The sequence below is a fragment of the Rhinopithecus bieti genome, unplaced genomic scaffold (assembly GCF_001698545.2).
Source record: "Rhinopithecus bieti isolate Rb0 unplaced genomic scaffold, ASM169854v2 scaffold_7673, whole genome shotgun sequence".
Taxonomy (NCBI): Eukaryota; Metazoa; Chordata; class Mammalia; order Primates; family Cercopithecidae; genus Rhinopithecus; species Rhinopithecus bieti.
Genome location: NW_016806375.1, coordinates 6,096,408 through 6,116,818, shown reverse-complemented (window position 1 = coordinate 6,116,818; position 20,411 = coordinate 6,096,408). Strand labels below are relative to the sequence as shown.

The following is a 20,411-nucleotide window of genomic DNA, read 5'->3' as shown; positions in this document are numbered from 1 at the left end:
CTTGATAGATGAGAAAACTAACTTGCCTAAGGGCCCAGAGTTGCTAAGTATGGGACCTGGGGTCCAGCCCCAGCTCCAGAGCCTGAGTGTCTAATCACCATACTTGCTACTCAGTATGAATAGCAATTGATACTGAGTGAATGAGGAGGAATTCAGGAGTGAATGAGGAGAGTAAGCTCTGGGAACCCGCAGAGAAATGATAGCTGCCTCGTCACTGCTGTGGTTATTATTGTCATAGTTGAACCCTGGAGCTTCTGGCCTTCACACTGCCTGGACCCCAGGGTCTGAGGGGCTGCAACAGGTTGCTGCTACCAGTGTGGTAGGCCAGCCTCTGTCCTTGGTAGGGGAGGCAGGCGTCGCTCAGGTGGATAGCCCTGTGCCCAGGTCACATACTGATAAACAGCAGAGCCAAAAGTGGGACTCCCAGGCAGGGCCCTTTCCATTATCACCTGCTGTCTGTTCATAAAATTCTGGGATTCTTGGAGTCAATAACACATTTATCGGGCATCTGCTATGCCAGGAATACTGAGCAGCTCTGCTGGGGGTGGGGGTCGGCTGAGGGGAAGGTATGGCAGGAGGGTGATGGTGGGCCAACCGGCTGGGCAGAGCTGGTGTCTACCGTGGAGACTGAGTCTAAGGTGGTGACTAACCATCTCCCCATCTGCCTTTCTGGTCCTCATGCCCTCCTCACTCCAGATTGACAGTGAGAATGAGGCCCTCCTGGCAGAGCTCACCAAGACCCTGGATGACATCCCTGAAGATGACGTGGGTCTGGCTGCCTTCCCAGCCCTGGATGGTGGAGACGCTCTATCATGCACCTCAGCTTCGCCTGCCCCCTCATCTGCGCCCCCTAGCCCTGTCCCGGAGAAGCCCTCGGCCCCAGCCCCTGAGGTGGACGAGCTCTCACTGGTGAGAACCTACTTATAGCAGAAGTGATGGTTGCAGCCTGGGATTAGGTTTCTGGTTCAGGGCACGGGTTGCAGAGCAATCCACTCCAGCCCTGCAGGGGACTCCATGCATCACTGGCAATATTGATCACCACAGAGAGCCTGGGCTGAAGGTGTGAGGCCCCCCTGGGCTTAACCTTTCCCACCTAGACAGAGGAACTGACGACAGAGGCTTCACCTGCGTTCTCTACGCTCTTTGGTACTTTAGGGATTGACCTAGTTATGTGTTAAATCCTTGAAATTGCATGCAAAACATTTTCCTGAAGATTGGACACACATGGTAAAAAATCCAGATAGTAAAAGTGGACAGTTAAAAACAAAACCTCCTTAGGCCTCTCTCTGTTGCTTGTTCCTGTCCCAGAGGTAACCATGGTTACTGATCTGTTATGTGACTTTCCTCTTCTACCTTTTAAAAGATTTTACTACAAAAGGGAGTCTACATTAGACAGGGCTCTGCACCTTGCTTTCACGGTGAACTGTGTGTCTTGGAAGCTCTTCCAGATGAGCCTGTAGAGCTCTGTTTCATTCTTTGTGTTGGCTGTGCTATGTTCCTTGGTAGGGATGGGCTGGTTCCCCTGTTGGGTGTTTGTGTTGTTTCAACTCCTTCCTCATTACAAGCAGTGGCGCAGTGACTGTTCCTACACAGACTTTTGTGACATGTAAGTGGACAGATTCTTAGAAATGAAATTCCTGGGTCTATGGATCTGTGATTTTCCAGTTTAAGCAGATACTTCCAGATTGCCCTCCAAAGAGGTTGGACTGGTTTACACTTCCACTAGCAGAAGCTAAATGCTGTGTGACTGTGTGTATGGAATGTGGAAAGGTGCACATGGAATAGCAGCTTTCTAGGGAGAAGATCAGATTTTATCAGGTTTTCAAAGGAGTCTGGAACTCAGAAGTTACTGGAAGCAGTTGCTCTTAATCCAGGCTGAGAGCACCCGAAGCTGAGCTGTCCTAGAGTGTGAAGTCCAGCTTTGTTCAGCCTGTCTTGATCCCCTCCCTTGGTGCTGTAGCTCTTGGAGGCTGGCAGGACTCAGCTAGAAAATCAGAGCCTGTTTGAGCTGGGAGGGTTCTTAGGTTATGGAGAGTTTGAGCTAGAAAGGCCCTTGGTGACCCTCAAGCCCAATTCTGGGAAAATTGTGGCCCAGAGTGGGGAAGGTATCCCACTGGTCACACACCAAGTCAGTGTACCAGCAAAGACTAGAACTCAGATATTCACTCCTAGTCTAGGACCCTTTCCATTCCTTCCCACTGCCTTCAAGTTCCCCAAAGCAGTGTGAAGCACCCACCATGCCAGGCACAGAATATGTTCAGTCCCACATTATGGCTCCTGCCAAGAGGGGGTTCTGCTTCCTTTCAGACTGGAATCGAAGGGCCTAGGTTTGAATCCCAGCCCTGCCGTTTACTACTTGTATGTTCCTTAGGCACACATCCTGAACCTCTCTAAGCCTCAGCTGCCTGATCTATAAAGTGGGGTTAATAATAGTGCCTATGTCAAAGGCTATTAGGAGGATTACAGCAGATAATACACATAAAGCACTTAGAACAGTGCCTGGCACATAGAATTGCTCAGTAAATGTGAACTAATACTTCTGGTGCAACCATGAGCGTTAACAAGCATTCTAGTGCCATTTCTGCGTGGGGCCTTTGGAGAGGGATCAAACCTTAACGAGGCAAAGCGCGACCCCTGCTGGTCAAAGGTTGTTTCCCTCCCATGCCTTAGATTACTTTCATTCCCTATATGCTTATTGAGTGCCTCTGTTTCAGCCATCGTGCAAGGCACACAGGAAACAGACTTGCTGTCTAGACTCCCTGCATACCAACAGAGACCTGGAAAGGCCCTGAGGGGTCGGGCACAGTGGCTCATACCTGTAATCCCAATACTTTGGGAGGCTGAGTGGGAGGATCCCTTGAAGCCAGGAGTTTGAGACCAGCCTTGGCAACATAGGAAGATCCATCTCTATGATTTTTTTTTTTTTTTTTATTTAATTAGCCCGGTATGGTGGCACGTGCCTGTAGTCCCAGCTACTCTGGAGGCTGCGGTAGGAGGATTGCCTAAACCCAGGAGTGTGAGGCCACAGTGAGCTAGGATCATGATACTGCATTCGAGCCTGGGTGACAGAGCAAGACCCCATCTCTGTAAAAGACAAAAAGCAAACAAAACAAAAAGGCCCTGAGAAGGCACCTGGACCTTAGGTTGGTCCATGGATCCCAGAGAGTCCACCAACAGACTTGTAAGGACCCGTGGACCTCTGTGTGTCTGTGTGATTTTCTGAGGTCAGCAACTTCTGTCATATTCTTAGAGTCAAAAAAAGAGGTTTTAATCCAGCCATGTGGTCTCCCTGCCCCTGCTCATTATACCAGTGGAGGAATCAAGGCTCTCACAGTGCACTGGGCCTGAGCCAGGCTAGAATGAGGTCTGTTTCCCCCAGTCCTAGGATCCTTTCCCATCGAAAAAGTCACAAACGTGTGGGTGCTGGTTTGGGGTGTAGGTGGGGTGGCCAGGATCCTGTGGCTCCTCAAGAGTGTGGAGTGGCCTTTTCTCTGGCTCCTGGGCCTTTGGCATTCCTTGTTGGAGTGACTTGGGGTGGCATGTCCCCTAGGGAAACTCTCCGTGCTGTACTAAAATCTCTGATCTTTCTCAGTTTGTTCTCAAGCTTGGCTAGGATCTCTGGTGGAAAATCCAAATGTGTTCAACTTTCTGCTCTCTCAGCTCAGGTACACTGTGTACCTGCCCTCAGGGTGCAGAAGCACAAGAGCTTTTACAATTTTTATAGAAAAAAAAAAAGCCAAACAAGCTTAAGTGTAGTCTTCCACTTGTGTAAAAACAACAGGGTAGGGCCAGGCACAATGGCTCACTCCTGTAATCCCAGCACTTTGGGGGGCCGAGGCAATCGCTTAAAGTCACTAGTTTGAGACCAGCCTGGCCAACATGGTAAAACCCCATCTCTACTGAAAATACAAAAATTAGCTGGGTGTGGTGGCAGCCACCTGTAATCCCAGCTACTTGGGAGGCTGAGGCAGGAGAATCGCTTGAACCCGGGAGGTGGAGGTTGCAGTGAGCCGAGATCCTGCCACTGCACTCCAGCCTGGGTGACAGAGACTGCATCTCAAAAAAAACAAACAAAACAACAGGGTGGGTTGGAGGTAATGACTACATATGTATTCTTGTATCATGAAAGCCCGCCTCATGATAGGTTCACCGGAAAGTAGTTAGTGGAGTTGCCTCTAGGAGGGAGAGAGGGACTTTGGGCAAGAGAGAGACTTGCTTTTAATTGTCTGCCCTTTAGTATTTGTGATGTGTCTTTTTTTTTTTTTTTTTTTTTTTTTTTTTTTTTTTTGCCATTTACAAGTATTACCTTACTTGATTTAAGAAATTAATTGTTATAGGTATACGAATAAACAAAAATAACAAAAGGGAAATCAGCTGGAATCCCACACCAGAGAATCATTTTGGTACCTAACCTTCCAGATTGTGTGTGTGCGTGTGTGCAGTTAGAATGTCCCAATAAAACTGTATCATAATATTTTAACAGTAGAATAGACAGACATTACCCAAGACCTGCTTGAGTTTTTCAAAGTCATAGCTCTTCCCTGGGGTTATTAACTCTGAAAAGGAATTGTATGTTATTAGGATACTTATGTGTGTTCGGGATTGTTAGACAATCTGCCATCTGCACCTAGTATCTTGGGATCATCATCTCAGGTCATGGAATGCCCACCCTGTGTTCTCCCTGTGGTCCTGTGATGCCCAAGGTCAGTCCATGTCCTCTGGCTCAGCCCCGGCTCCTGTCCTCTCTGCTTTTCCCTCAGCTGCAGAAGCTCCTCCTGGCCACATCCTACCCAACGTCAAGCTCTGACACCCAGAAGGAAGGGAGCGCCTGGCACCAGGCAGGCCTCAGATCTCAAAGTCAACGGCCTTGTGTCAAGGTATCTCTTCACATGCCCCCAAATCTGCCCCAGGTGTCTGTTGGGGCTGCAGCCTTCAGCTGTGGTGGAGGATAGTGAGTTCAATCAACTTCCAGTATCTCTTCCCGCTCCTCCCACAGCCCTTGTAGCTGGTGTCCTGGGCACTGCTTCTGGAGATCCAGCCTAGTTTAGGGTTCTAGAAGGTGCCCTGGACGTTCTCACACTTCAGTGTTCCAGACACTGGTATATGTTAACGCAGGTTAGAGAAAGGATGAGGAAAGTGTGGCCAGCCTTCAGAGGACTAAGTGACAGACCAAAACACAAGATTGCACTGGTTGTGGAGGCCACAGTAAATAGTTTGGATTTTTTTCCCCCCTCAGGGAGCCATTGGCGAGTTTAAAGTTCTGTCATAGATATCCAGGGTCAAAGAACATCCGTTTTCCTCCTCGAGCCCCATCTTCCAAGCCTAACAAGGAGAGGTGTAACAGGTGGCTTTCAAGCGGTCCTGTCCTCAAAGGCTACACACAACCCCTCCTCTTCCTGGTCCTGGACCTTCCTTCTGGGAACTGTTGCATACAATTCTTCATCCTCAGAGGCAGAATCAGGTCCCTCTCAGACAGCAGCTCAGTGTAGGAGCCTCTCCCTTGCTGGGGCTTCTCTGGGGAATGAGTCCCTTTGCTCCCTCCCTACTTGTCCTGGCTGGCCCTCCTGAAACAAAGGTCTACCCTCTCATGCCTCATTCTGTTGAAGGAGCAGTAGCCACACCCCATTGTGAGCCAGCTCTTTGCTCTCTGGGAGCCTAGGAACTTCCCCAGAGAGGTGAGATGCATCTGACAGCCATTGCTAGAAAGTCCCAGCACATTGATGAGTCACACTGGGGGGAATTAAGACTGGAGACAGGTTGGCTGGTGCGAGTGTAGAGGACCTCAGACATCCAGCCATGGAGCCTCCCCTTTATCCTGTGGGCACTAGGAGCTACTGAATTTTTTGTTTTTTTAAACTTTATTGAGGTGTAATTTACATACATAAAAGCCACCTATTGTAAAAGTACAATTCTATGACTTTTAGTAAACTTACACCCATGCAGTTATGACCATTATCCAGTTTTAGAACATATCCATCATTCAGGCTGGTCGCGGTGGCTCACACCTGTAATCCCAGCACTTTGGGAGGCTGAGGTGGGCAGATCACTTGAGCTCAGGAGTTTGAGACCAGCCTGGCCAACATGGTGAAACCTTGTCTCTACTAAAAAATACAAAAAATTACCCAGGTGTGGTGGTTCATGCCTGTAATCCCAGCTACTTGGGAGGCTGAGGCAGGAGAATGGCTTGAACCTGGGAAGCAGAGGTTGCAGTGAGCTGAGATCAATGAATTCCCCGGTGCTAATTTGCAGCGAGTGCTTCCTCTACCCAGCCCCAGGCTACCATGAATCTACTGCCCGGCTCTTGGCTGAAGGGTACGGAGCAGGGGGTGGAATGGTCAGAGTGGGGCTTTGTCAGTGAATCTGGAAGGATCTGCAGGGGCGAAATTCCATGGGTGGGAGAGCTGTTAGGAGGCTGGTCATTCCTTCATTCCTCATCCACTGAGCACAGCCAGGTGCCTGAGTCTGTGTGAGAGGCTGGGGACGGAATGAAGGAAACCTGGCTGTTCCTATGATCCAGGTGAGACACAATGGGCTGGCCAGTGGCCATGTGGATGAGACACACTGGAGGAGTGTTTGGGTCTCCTTCCTCACTCTGGCCTCTCTCCCTCTCTAGGTGGATAGCACCCAAGACAAGAAGGCTCCCATGACGCAGTCTCAGAGCCGGAGTTGTACAGAACTACATAAGCACCTCACCTCAGCACAGTCCTGCCTGCAGGATAGGGGTCTGCAGTCACCACGCCTCCAGAGCCCCCGGCTCCCTGCCAAGGAGGACAAGGAGCCGGGTGAGGACTGCCCGAGCCCCCAGCCAGCTCCAGCCTCTCCCCGGGACTCCCTAGCTCTGGGCAGGGCAGACCCCGGTGCCCCGGTTTCCCAGGAAGACATGCAGGCGATGGTGCAACTCATTCGCTACATGCACACCTACTGCCTGCCCCAGAGGAAGCTGCCCCCACAGGCCCCTGAGCCACTCCCCAAGGCCTGCAGCAACCCCTCCCAGCAGGTCAGATCCCGGCCCTGGTCCCGGCACCCCTCCAAAGCCTCCTGGGCTGGGTTCTCCATTTTGAGGGAACTTCTGGCTCAAGACGTGCTCTGTGATGTCAGCAAACCCTACCGTCTGGCCACGCCTGTCTATGCCTCCCTCACACCTCGGTCAAGGCCCAGGCCCCCGAAGGACAGACAGGCCTCCCCTGGTCACCCATCCTCGGTGGAGGAGGTGAGGATCGCAGCTTCACCCAAGAGTACTGGGCCCAGACCAAGCCTGCGCCCACTGCGGCTGGAGGTGAAAGGGGAGGTCCACCAGCCTGCCAGGCTGCAGCAGGAGGAGGAGGAAGACGAGGAAGAAGAGGAGGAGGAAGAGGAAGAAGAAAAAGAGGAGGAGGAGGAGTGGGGCAGGAAAAGGCCAGGCCGAGGCCTGCCATGGACAAAGCTGAGGAGGAAGCTGGAGAGCTCTGTGTGCCCTGTGCGGCGTTCTCGGAGACTGAACCCTGAGCTGGGCCCCTGGCTGACATTTGCAGAGGAGCCGCTGGTCCCCTCGGAGCCCCAAGGTGCTCTGTCCTCACTGTGCCTGGCTCCCAAGGCCTACGACATAGAGCAGGAGCTGGGCAGCCCCACGGACGAGGACAGTGGCCAAGACCAGCAGCTCCTACGGGGACCCCAGATCCCTGCCCTGGAGAGCCCCTGTGAGAGTGGGTGTGGGGACACGGATGAGGACCCCAGCTGCCCGCAGCTCCCTCCCAGAGGTAGTCTGAGTTGGTGGTCTGCGAAGAGGGGGCAGGGATGGGGTGCAGCATGCCCCTCTGCACTGGGAGCCAGGAGCCCTGTGTTCAAGTCCCCGTCCCCCAACAAAGTGTTATGTGGGGTTGGACAAGTCCCTTCCCATCCCTGGCTTTCAGTTTTTCTTTGGGCTAGTTGGAGCAGATCTTCAGAAGAACACCCATGCATCTGAGTTTTTCATCTCGCATGGGCAAGGTGCCACTTAACGAATTAAGCAGGCAGTCAAAAAGTAAACAGAAAAGGAGGATAATTACAAATTGCAATAGGTACTGTAAAGAAGACTCACTGGGGATGATGTGACAGAAGCATAAGGCTATACATTCAGCTCCGCAATGCAGCTAGAGTCTTAAATGCTGCTAAGAACTGTAATGATAACAACAGTTAGCCACTGTGTACTTACCGTGCTGGCACTGGCCTCGGACTAACAGATTGTCCCTATTGAGTCCTCACAAGAAGCCTCTCTGGTAGGGACTGTCATTGTCTCCATTTTATGATACAGAAACTCAGGCACAGAGCTACTTAATGATGAGCCCTGTGCAGGGCTGTCTGTCCAGAGCCCACAGCAGTGGGACTTGGAGTCAAGTTCTTCCTCACTGTGCTACATGTTTAGCCAGAAGGGGTCACCCTTGCACCTGTTTGTACTTCCTGCGAAATCCAAGTAGATCCCCCAGCTGAGACCTGGGATGGAAGGTGGATTTGAGTTGTTCTGCCCTTCTCTAAAAGTGGCAGAGGTGTTTGGTCGCCTGCCCGAAGGGCAGCTCTGCTTGGCACCAGTGGAGGCCTGGAGTCTCCTCCAGAGGGGGAGCATCTGCTAGCAATGCCATGTTGGGGAATCTTATTTTTCTTTGTCTTCTTTTCAGACTCTCCCAGGTGCCTCATGCTGACCTTGTCACAAAGGTAGATTTTTAAAAATTATTGGTGTATTATTCCATGAGATTTTGTCTTGTTGGATATTGGTGTTGGTGGTGATGGGGGGGGTTCATCAGCCCCCATGCCTGGCCCTGGCCCCACACCCTGTGCCCTGATTGTCATCTGGGACCCTCAGGAGCTGGGCTCCTTTAGAAGGGAGTTGGTTTTTAGGAACTAACTTTTGCAGGCCAGAGGAAAGTCCTCAGGCCATTTCATAACCTGTCCTCTTGGGGACCCTGAAAAGAGTTCTTTTCTGACAGTGCCCTGTGGCTTTCAGCAAGTCCCTTCCTCCTTCTGGGCCTCAGTTGCTCCCTCTATAAAATAAGGAGGCTGACAACACTTGTCCTCTATTTACCCTCCAGTGAACCTTGCCTGTGTCTCCTAAAAGAGCTGTGCAGATTGAATTCCTCTAACAGCCGGGATGGGGGTTCCCCCAGAGCAAATGCACCTCAGGCTCCATTTCCATGGGCAGCAGAGCCAGGGCCTGTCACAGCACTCCCTGTGACCCTTTCGTGGGCGGGGAGGTGGATGCCTGATGCTGACTTGCTGCTTTCCTTTCTGTCCTCCCTGCCTCCACCAGCGACCCAACTTTTGGCAAGAAGAGCTTTGAGCAGACCTTGACAGTGGAGCTCTGTGGCACAGCAGGTGAGCCAGGGGGCTTCCACTGGCAGGTGCCTTCAGGAAAACACCCGTGCATCTCTGAGTTTTTCATCATGCATGGGCAAGGTGCCACGTAATGAACAATGCACAAGATGCCTGCCTTCATGGGGCTTATGTTATAGGCAGTCAAAAAACAAACAAAAAAGCAAGATTGTTACAAATTGCAATAGATACCATAAAGAAGACTCACTGGGAATGAACCAGGATTATAGGCATGAGTCACCGCGTCCAGCCCAGGTGGGCAGTTTTACCTGTGGTGCCTGCCCACTGTCCGTCATGGGAAACGCCAGAGGCATATGAGAGATATAGTTGGGAGGGTTTGTTGAATGATTGGATGTAGATCAGGAAGAGGTATTTGGAAGATTGGGAGGTTCCAGCTGCCATTAGTAGGTCACAGAAGGGATGGCAAATGGATTTCGTCACATGCCAACTCCAAAGAATTGAAGGATTCCCAGGCTACCTCCAGACTCAGCCAGCAGTGCAGTGATCAGTTAGTGATGCCTGCCATCCACTGGGTTGGGGGAGTAAGGGCACTTGGCCATTTTATTCCCATCCCAAACTAGGGTCTTTTTAAAATTTTTTTTTATTTTATTTTATTTTTTCGAGACATAGTCTCACTGTGTTGCCCAGGCTGGAGTGCAGTGGCACAATCTTGGCTCACTGCAACCTCCTGCTCCTGGGTTCAAGCAATTCTCATGTCTCAGCCTCCAAAGTAGCTGGGATTATAGGCATGTACCAACAAGCCTGGTTATATTTTTTGTATTTTTAGTGGAGACATGATTTCACCATGTTGGCCAGGTTGGTCTTGAGCTCCTGGATTCAAGTGATCCACTCACCTCGCCCTCCCAAAATGTTGGGATTATAGGTGTGAGCTACCATGCTTGGCCCCAAACTTAGGGTCTTAGTGTCCCTTGGAGAAGTGATCTGTCTTTATCTTACCTTTCTCCTCTTGCTTGGACAGGGCTCACCCCACCCACCACACCACCATACAAGCCCACAGAGGAGGATCCCTTCAAGCCGGACATCAAGCACAGCCTGGGCAAAGAAATAGCTCTCAACCTCCCCTCCCCTGAGGGCCTGTCACTCAAGGCCACCCCAGGGGCTGCCCATAAGCTGCCAAAGAAGCACCCGGAGCGGAGTGAGCTCCTGTCCCACCTGCGACATGCCACGGCCCAGCCAGCCTCCCAGGCTGGCCATAAGCGTCCCTTCTCCTGTTCCTTTGGAGACCATGACTACTGCCAGGTGCTCCGACCAGAGGGCGTCCTACAAAGGAAGGTGCTGAGGTCCTGGGAGCCGTCTGGGGTTCACCTTGAGGACTGGCCCCAGCAGGGTGCCCCTCGGGCTGAGGCGCAGTCCCCTGGCAGGGAGGAAGACAGAAGCTGTGGTGCTGGCGCCCCACCCAAGGACAGCATGCTGCTGAGAGACCATGAGATCCGCGCCAGCCTCACCAAACACTTTGGGCTGCTGGAGACTGCCCTGGAGGAGGAAGAACTGGCCTCCTGCAAGAGCCCAGAGTATGACACTGTCTTTGAAGACAGCAGCAGCAGCAGTGGCGAGAGCAGCTTCCTCCCAGAGGAGGAAGAGGAAGAAGGGGAGGAGGAGGGGGAGGAGGACAATGAAGAAGCGGACTCAGGGGTTAGCCCCACTTGCTCTGACCACTGCCCCTACCAGAGCCCACCAAGCAAGGCCAGCCGGCAGCTCTGTTCCCGCAGCCGCTCAAGCTCTGGCTCCTCATCCTGCCACTCCTGGTCACCAGCCACTCGAAGGAACCTCAGGTATGAACAGGGGGCGCAGGAGAGGCAGCGGGCAGTGGAGGACCCCAGTTCCCAGGGAACCAGGAGCCCCAGGAGGGAGGATCCCCGGGAAACTTGCTCTGAAGCTGAGGCTGCATCTCCCTGTGTGGCCCATGTCCTGGTCAGAGGCCTTGAAGGTGGTCTTCTGGGGCAGTTGTGGGTGAGTCCTGGAGGCAGGCAAAGCCTGGTGTGTGAAATCGGGAGTGTCCCAAATATCCTGGCCTCCAGAAAGAAAGAAAACCCACTTCTGGCTATTTGTGGGCTTATGTCTAAAGGAACTTGTCCCTTACCCATCTGTGTTTTTTGCTTTTATATTTGTAAAATGGATAGGTTTTTGTGCAAACATACATGCCCCAACATTTGAATTCTAGGGATATTTACATGTAAAAGAAAGATGAGTGTAATTCTAATCTGTGCTCCGGAAAATGCCTGGACATAAAGCATTGATAAGGTTTCTGGGTCCTGCTGAGGTGCGCTGTGGCTTTCACCAGTCGGCTGCCCCTTGAAGGGCTTTGACCTCAGTGGAGGGATGATGCCTCATGAGCCCGCTTGCTCGTGTCATCCTCGCTCGCTCAACCAGACTGGAGAAGAAGCCAGTCCAAAAGTCAGCTGGGGAGCTGACCAGAAAAAAAATGGAGGTTTGGCAGAGTCGGAGGGTACTGGTCGCTTCTCTCTGATCACAGTGCTTCCTGATTCTCCCTGGGGAAGGCTTGAGGAGGGTCAGTGTCGTCATCCCTAGCCCTGTGTTGAGGTGAGGCCGAGTGGCCACTAGATGCTGCTCTTGGGCTAGAGCCCAGCTGCAGAATCGGCTGCAGGATTTGTTGGGCCTCCACTGGCCGGCCCACGTGGCCCACACCTGGGTGTCTGATCTGAAGGTCTGGGGTGGGGCAGAGGCAACAAGTCCCCAGGTGATGCTGATGACATTGCTAGACTATCATACTCTGAGACCAGAATTTAGGTCTTGTGAAGATACCTCTTCTTCCCTTCTAAAGAGACTAGCAAAAAAAAAATTTTTTTTGTTAAATAAAAATGTGAAAAGACTACAGCTTTATATTTACACGTCTACAACAAGGGCTCTCAACTGTTTGAAAACCTGATTAAAGCAAAGGCCCATCTTCCCATTAAAATGTGCATACACATCTAACTGGGCATTCAATTTTAGGGGGCTTGTGGGCTCCCCGCAAACTATTGTTAAGAAGCCCTAAATTTTTTGTTCCTCAAAGTGAGGTCTGCAGCAATTTCTCCAGCGAGCCCTTACTGTAGAAGCCAGGATTCGTCAGTCACAGCTGCCTTCTGCCGACCGCGCTGAGCCTCTCTTTCTGGCTCCATTCTTTCCCGGGGGTAGCTTCTGCCCTACGGTGTTCCGGTGTCAAAGGTTTGGCTTCAGCCTTGCTTTGCTGTGAGCTAAAGCACTCCGTCTACACATTAGGCAGTGTCCCAGGTTCTCATGTTGAAATACATCCCCCAAGCTGGAGCTTCCCTGGCCTCCTTTCTCTCCTGCCCAGCTCAGTGGTGTTTGGACTGGGTCTGCATTCATAAAATTGCCTGGGAAGAGTCGAGAACTTCTCTAGAAAACCCCATGGATTTTCCTTTTTCTCTTCTCACTTTTGGGCCAGGTTCAGGGCTGACTTTTTCTGCTCACCGCAGAAACTTAAATTGGGTAACCTGTCTCCTGCTCAGCTACCTGGCTGAGCTCAGTACCTGGTAAACCTCGTAAGATACTGATCAGCCTTCTCTAGACCTGTACCAAATACACAGCAACAGAAAGCACGTTAAGCTGGGTTAACAACACAAATCTTGAACCCCACAATACCTTCCAGGCACTCTCAGCTCTTCGGGTGGGGAAAGTCTACCAATTCTGTTGCAAAAGGGATGATAATACTATAATTAGGCAACCCTTTAAAGTTGCAAGTCATTTCCCCTCCCATTATCCTACTTGAGCTTCACAGGTGCACCTGGAGGTATCTGCTACTCATCCCCATTTTATAGATGAGGAAGCTGAGGCTCAAAGAGGTTACATAGAAAAATAGAGCAAATATTTATGGAGCAGTTCCTGGGCTAAGCATTGACATGCATTTTTAAATTTAATCCTCACAAATGGCTAAGGGATGGACATTATTGGTTATCCCTATTTTATAGACGAAGAACTGAAGTTGAGAGGGCTTCTGTAACTGGCCCCAGGTCACCCAACAGGGAGGCGGTGGGGCTAAGATTCAAACTCAAGCTGTCTGACTCACAAGCCTGTGTTCTTGTCCTCTGTGCTGTATTTCTCAGTGACTCAGGCTGGAGGAGTGAGGGCAGCGTGCAGGCAGGCAAGGAAGGCTGCAGGTGGGTGGCACCCGGGAGCCTGCTCGGGCTATGGGACTAATGAGCCTGATAGCTAGCCTGGAAGCATGGAGCTGTGCTGGCCAGGGGCTGCTGCTTAACTGAGGCATGAACCCATAGGGAGCAGTGGTTCTGGACTCAGAAGGACCTGCTTCTGACTTCTCTGCTTTCTGACTTTAAGCAAATTCCATCTCAAACCTGAGCCTCGGATTTTTCATCTGGAAAATGAAGAAACATTAAATCTCACTGGGCTTAAAAAAAAAAAAAAAAAATCAGACCAAACAAGATAATAAAGCAAAAGGACTTTTCTACCCCTAATGGCATAGGGAGGCAAGGCACAGAAGGGGGTGGGGTTATAATGAGCAACACAGTGGTTCCCAGTGATCCAGTCCGGAAGCTGGCAGTAGGCATGTGTCCAGTTGTTCGGGCCCACACACAGCCCTGGGCTGTCGTTACGGAAGGGGAAGCTAGGTTTCTGCAGGAGGTAGTTGCAGCTCCTGTGCCCTTGTGAACGAGTCCTAAGGAAGCATCCCTTGCCTCCTGGAGCAGATCTGCCCCCACCCCCATGGTCTCTCCTGAGAGTGAGTGCCTCTGCTTTGCTTGTTCACTGACAGATGTGAGAGCAGAGGGCCGTGTTCAGACAGAACGCCAAGCATCCGGCACGCCAGGAAGCGGCGGGAAAAGGCCATTGTAAGTGATCTGGGGGCCCAGAGCCTGGAGTGAATGGGAAGGAGCAGGAAGTGTGTGGGGGCTCCATGGACCAAAGCCTTTGAGGCTGGCTGGTGAGCCCCTCAGTCTTCGGCCTCTGCCTGGGGAAGAAGGGACTATGGCAGCAGAAGGCAATGATATTTCTCTCATTTCAAGAGCATGCGGGTCACTAAAGGGCATCAAAGGTGGCACCATGCAAAGTTCAGCCAAGAGACTGGCCGTGAGTGTGCTGTTGGTGGTGATTTAGGGCTCAGTGTCAGGGGCCTTGAGAGAGCCAAATGGGCAGGCTGTGGTAGTGGGGAGCAGAGCCAGGCTGGCCAGGTCACAAGCCAGCCCTACCACCACCTTCTGTGTGACTGTGGGCAGGTCCCCCAGCTTCCCCAAGCCTCACTTTCCTCATTTGTACGTAAGGGCCTGCACTTCCCAAGGGTTCCCCCAACTTGATCAGTGACAAGGGACCAAGAGAGCCTGCCCCTTCCTCCCCACCCACTTCCCTAATCCCCTCCCAGAGTTAGTCCACAGGCCCTGGCCTTCTGCGTTTGCCTGGTGACCCTATTGCAAAGCTCCCCACAGAGAAAACACATCAGGGGCCTGGAGTGGGGAGCTGGAGCTGGCCAGCTAGGCCATGCATGTCACTAGAAAGGAAGGAGGAAAATAGGATGAAAACACAAGGCAGACTTCTGCTGGGTCTCTCCCATGTGATGTGGCACTTCAGGGAGGAGGGGCACACAGGAGGTGTGCATACCCTAGAGGTGCACAGCTGTCTGCATGCAGGTCCTTAAAACCATGGACTGTGCATGGAGAATCTTCTTGGAGTCTATGTCTGGTCATTCAGCAGTTACAGGCCTATCACAGTTTTGGGCGTTGGAGGACAGCAATGAACAAGAGAGATGAGGCCCCCCTCCTGACTGAACAGAAGGGAGAGAGAGATAACAGACTCATAACAAAGGAATAAGCAATATAATTACAGATTGGGATAAGCATGGTGAAATTAGTAATGTGCAATTAGTAACAATCTGGAGTAAACAGGACTGTTGAGGAGGATGTGTTTACGGGTGGCCAGGGAGGGGCACCTTCAGGGAGCTGGGCCCTGATTGATGAAAAGGAGCAACCAAGCAAAGACTCAGGGGGACAAGTGTCTGGAGCAGTGGCAGGAAAGAGCTTTTATGAATTCAAGAAGCTGCAAGGAGAGTGGGAGGAGGGGATTTCTCTGTTGAGCTAAGCTTGGACATCGTATGTTGTGAGATGCACAGTTCCCCTGACTGTTGACGACGGAGTCCTGTTTGTGGACCCGCCGCCTGGGTTTTCTTCCTTGGCATGTGTAGTACGGGGGTGGGATGGCTGGAGAATCACTGGCTATAACCTGTTTCCAGAGCAAGCCTGTCCAGAACAAGAAACTGTGTTTTTCCTATGGGAACACAGGTTTCCAGGAACAAGGCTGAAGTTTTTCTAGCAGGTCAGAGTGACTTTTCCAATAGCAGTGGCTTCAGCCAGATCAAGTCACAGATCTGAGAGGAGGGGAAGGGGAGTTCTAATCTGGACTTTCTCCCACCCGCTCTCTCTGCTAGGCTGTTCTAGGCACCCACTGGCATAGCACAGAACTCTCCTGAAGGCGACGCCTTGGTGACAGTGTCTATACTGTGGCTTCAGCCACTTTGCCCAGGCAAAACCAATAGCCCTGATGCCCCCACCTCATTACCCTTCCTTCCAGCCCACTCTCACACTCACAACCTGCCTCCTGTGCTTGCCCTACCCCAGCACCTCCCCTGCTCAGACTTGAAAAGTAGGTCCAAAAGCTACTGAATATGCAGGCGTATGAATGGTGATAAATCCCTCCCCTTTCACAGCCCAGTCTCTGCTCATTTCCTTCATGTAAGCAGTGGCTTCCTTGGAGGCCCCTTCCCATCCAACACCCTCCCCCAACAAGGGCAGGTCCTCTGGGGTAGAGATTGGCATTGACCTCTCTCTGACTCCATCTGGTATTGCTCACTCAGCCAGGCATCATGGACTAGGACAAGAACTCCACGGGAGCCCACCCCCAGAGGGGCCCCAGGAAGCCAGGCAATGACCGAGTCTCTATCCTCCTTCTTGGGCAGGGTGAAGGCCGTGTGGTGTACATTCGAAATCTCTCCAGCAACATGAGCTCCCGAGAGCTGAAGAGGCGTTTTGAAGTGTTTGGTGAGATCGTGGAGTGCGAGGTGCTGACAAGAAGTAAGAGGTGAGTTGAGCCAAGCCATGGCAGATGAAGGGAGCAGAGAGGGGCACCAGTCCTGATCCAGAGCTGGATACAAGAAGATGTCCAAGGCTTGTGGAATGAATCTGACGAAATCCATAGCCTAGATGTGGAAAGCCAGGCCCAGGAGAAGGACCAGAAATGGTAATGCAGTCAGTAACAGCAGCAAACACGTGCTGATGCTTTACTAAGTGCCAGGCAGTCTCCATTCATTCCTCTATCTAAACTTCCCAGCATGCCAGGGACATAAGCACTCCTAGTCTTTCAATTGCTTTCCTTTCTGCAGGAGTTCAGACAAGTTAACTGGGCAGCTAGTTGGTGGCAGAGCCAGAACTGGAGCCCATGTGTCTGCTTCAGGGCCTTTGGCCTAGAGATAGTGCAGGGCAGCAGCCCCTGGCAGCTTGAAGACTGGCACTGGGACCCCACTCTATCTCAACCCTGTGCTGCTCACACCCCTCCCTTCCTCTGCAGCAGCAAGTCCCGGGCCTTGGTTGGGTATGGCGGCTCACACCTGTAATCCCAGCATTTGGGGAGGCCAAGGTGGGCAGATCACTTGAGGTCAAGAGTTCGAGACCAGCCTGGCCAAAATGGTGAAACCCCATCTCTACTGAAAATTTAAAAATTAGCTGGGTCTGGTGGTGCACTCCTGTATTCCCAGCTACTAAGGAGACTGAGGCAGGAGAATCCCTTGAACCCGGAAGGCAGAGGTTGCAGTGAGCTGAGATCGTGCCACTGTACTCCAGCCTGGGTGATAGAGCAAAAAATAAGAAAAGGTCCCAGGTGTTCTGTTCTACTAGGCAGCCCTGGGTTTTCGTCACTCACCTGGAGAAGCAGTGTTTTACCTGTCAGGGGATCTGCAAAAAGAACAGGTTTTATATGAATGCACAATTTAGATGTCAAAACTCAGTTTTGAAATATTTCTAAAGTATCTCCTATTATATTGGCAAACTAAGGCAAACTAAGTTATTAGGGTTTTTACATTCTCATACAATAATAATAATAATAGAAAGCTTCAGCAAGAAAATAGTTTCTGGTGTAAGAGTTATCATATACTTCTTGCCCATTAGGATGGCTACTATCAAAAAACCAGATAAATACTGGCAAGGATGTGGACAATTTGGAACTCTTGCATAGTGTTGATAGGAATTTTAAATGATGCAGCTGATGTGGAAAACAGTATGGCAATTCGTCAAAAAATTAAACCTAGAACCACCATCTGATCCAGCAATTCCACTTACGGGTATATATCCCAAAGAATTGAAAACAGGATCTCCAAGAGATATTTGTTCACCCAAGCTCATAGCGACATTATTTACAATAGCCAAGAGGAGGAAACAATCCAAATGTCCACCAACAGATGAATAGATAAACTAAATATGGTTTCTATACATATAGTGAATATTATGAAGCCTTAAAAAGGAAGGAAATTCTGGCCGGGCGCGGTGGCTCAAGCCTGTAATCCCAGCACTTTGGGAGGCCGAGACGGGCGGATCACGAGGTCAGGAGATCGAGACCATCCTGGCTAACACGGTGAAACCCCGTCTCTACTAAAAAAAAAAAAAAATACAAAAAATTAGCCGGGCGAGGTGGTGGTCGCCTGTAGTCCCAGCTACTCGGGAGGCTGAGGCAGGAGAATGGCGTGAACCCGTGAGGCGGAGTTTGCAGTGAGCTGAGATCCGGCCACAGCATTCCAGCCTGGGCGGCAGAGTGAGACTCCGTCTCAAAAAAAAAAAAAAAAAAAAAGGAAGGAAATTCTGACTCATGCCGCCACATGGATGAACCTTACCGCATTGTACTGAGTGAAATAAGCCAGGCACAGAAAGACAAATACTATACGATTTCACTTATATGCTGTGTCTAAAGTAGTCAAATGCATCGAAACAGAAAGAGTGGTGGTTGCCAGGGGCTGCAGAGAGGGAGAATAAGGGAGGTGTTGTTTAACGGGCATAGAGTTTCAGTTTGGCAAGGTGGAATATTTCTGGAGCTTCGTTGCACAGCAGTATGAGTATACTTAATACTGCCAAACTGTATGCTTAAAAATGGTAAAGACGGTAAATGTCCTGTTAAGTGTTTTTACCAATTTTTTTTTTAAAAGAACCATTATACAAATAGAACCATTTTAAGTTCTGTGCAGTTTTCAGGCTATCAAATGAAGATAGCATGCAAAAATAAAGCAGGCACATTAATCTGTAAAGAGAAAGATCAATCTGTTAAGATTTTAAAAACACACAGAATCTTTAAAAAAGAGTCTTGGACGTACTACCAATATTAGACATTTAAAGAGCAAGAAGGGTCCGGGCATGGTGGCTCATGCCTGTAATCCCAACACTTTGGGAGGCCGAGGCAGACAGATTACTTGAGGCCAGGAGTTTGAGACCAACCTGGCCAACATGGTGAAACCCTGTCTCTACTAAAACTACAAAAAAATTACCCGGGCTTGGTGGCACATGCCTGTAATCTCAGCTACTCGGAGGCTGAGGCATGAGAATCGCTTGAACCCAGGAGGCAGAGATTACAGTGAGCTGGGATTGCGACCACTGCATTCCAGCCTGGGCGACAGAGTGAGACTGTCTCAAAAAATAAATAAATAGATAAAGAGGCAGAAGGGTTCAAACTTGGCCCTGGTTCAGAGAGGTGTCAGGAAACATGATTCACGTAAATGTTTATTAGGCACCCACTATTTGTAAGCCTGTGCTAATAGTTGGTGAATGCCACTTTGCCTCTGCCTTGAGGAGTTTACATAGCAGATAATATGTCAGTCGGGACTCTTTCTGTTGTTCATGGAAGTGAAAAGTTGGAATAGAACTTTTGGTCCTTCTCAGGCAGACTTTTCTCCTGGTTGCAAAGTGGCTGCCTGTAGCTTTAAGCTACCCCCCAGCAACTTAGAGACCCCTGGGGAAGTAGGAGTCACTACATGACTCCAGCAAAGACCTGAGATGGATTCTTTGGGGTTCAGCCTTGAGCAAACAGGCTTATCCTTGAACAAACCATGGTATCCAGGAAGGGCCATTGTCATGTGGTTTGCCCTGGCACCCTCAGCCTGGTTGACCACACATGCTGTTGTCTGAGGAAGGGGAGTGGAAACTGAACAGGCAGGCATCATAGATGTCTACCATGAAGGGCAAGATGTGTGCAGAAGACCAGCCCTACTAAGGGAGGTGAAGGCCCAGATGGCAGCCAAGGAATTGGTGACTGAGGCTGGCTTTGAAGGAGGCAGAAAGTGGTGCAGTAGTATAGGGAGATGGGAATAATAGGAGAAACATACACGGCTGTTAAGATCATCAGCTTTAATGTCAGAGTCCTGGGTTAGAATCCCTGCTCTGCCACTTGCTTTTGGGTACATTACTGAACTCCACAGAAGCTGTTTCCTCATCTGCAAGGTGGAGGTAACAACAGTACCCACCTCACAGGCTCATCTGAGGAGCGTCCGAGGCAAGGTGTGGTGGCCAACATCTGGCAGACATTCAACGTATTAGCTACTTTCATTATTACCACATTGCAGAAGTCAGCCTGGTGGTCATGTCATCTCTATCTAGGGGGCCATGATGCGAGTGTCGAATCACTGTGGCAGTCTGTTCCTCATCTAGTAATGGCTGGTCTCACAGTGTCCACCCAGCCAGCCAAATAACATACTCTCCTTCTCCTCTCCCCACAGAGGCAAGAAGTACGGCTTCATTACCTACCGGTGTTCTGAGCACGCGGCCCTCTCTCTGAGGAACGGCGCTGCCCTGAGGAAGCGCAACGAGCCCTCCTTCCACCTGAGCTACGGAGGGCTCCGACACTTCTGCTGGCCCAGATACACTGACTACGGTAAGCCCCCGAGACCCAGCCATAGTCTAGTAAGACTCAAAGCTTGAGAGGAAGTGCCTTCCTTGAACAAAACCCAGAGCTAAAGCCCCCTGTGGACATAGCTTCCGTCCCCACACCCCAGTGTGCTGCTTGGTGTAACACTGCAGCCCCTTTGCCTGAAGGCTACCATCTTGTTTTTCTTCTGGCCTCTGGTCCACCTTGTC

General features: G+C 50.8%; 1 protein-coding gene across 3 annotated transcripts in view; it reads left to right on the top strand.

The window, feature by feature from the left end:
- PPARGC1B (PPARG coactivator 1 beta) overlaps positions 1-20,411 on the top strand; it is a 127,379-nt gene that overhangs the window by 98,046 nt on the left and 8,922 nt on the right. The window contains exons 3-12 of one of the 3 annotated variants that reach the window (XM_017875801.1): positions 697-909; positions 4,761-4,877; positions 6,614-7,736; positions 8,631-8,667; positions 9,260-9,324; positions 10,301-11,114; positions 13,407-13,460; positions 14,072-14,147; positions 16,262-16,383; positions 20,054-20,208. In XM_017875801.1, coding sequence (XP_017731290.1) covers positions 697-909; positions 4,761-4,877; positions 6,614-7,736; positions 8,631-8,667; positions 9,260-9,324; positions 10,301-11,114; positions 13,407-13,460; positions 14,072-14,147; positions 16,262-16,383; positions 20,054-20,208 — 2,776 coding nt within the window. The remainder of the gene's footprint in view (positions 1-696; positions 910-4,760; positions 4,878-6,613; positions 7,737-8,630; positions 8,668-9,259; positions 9,325-10,300; positions 11,115-13,406; positions 13,461-14,071; positions 14,148-16,261; positions 16,384-20,053; positions 20,209-20,411) is intronic. The other 2 variants (XM_017875802.1, XM_017875803.1) reach the window with 2 other exon arrangements.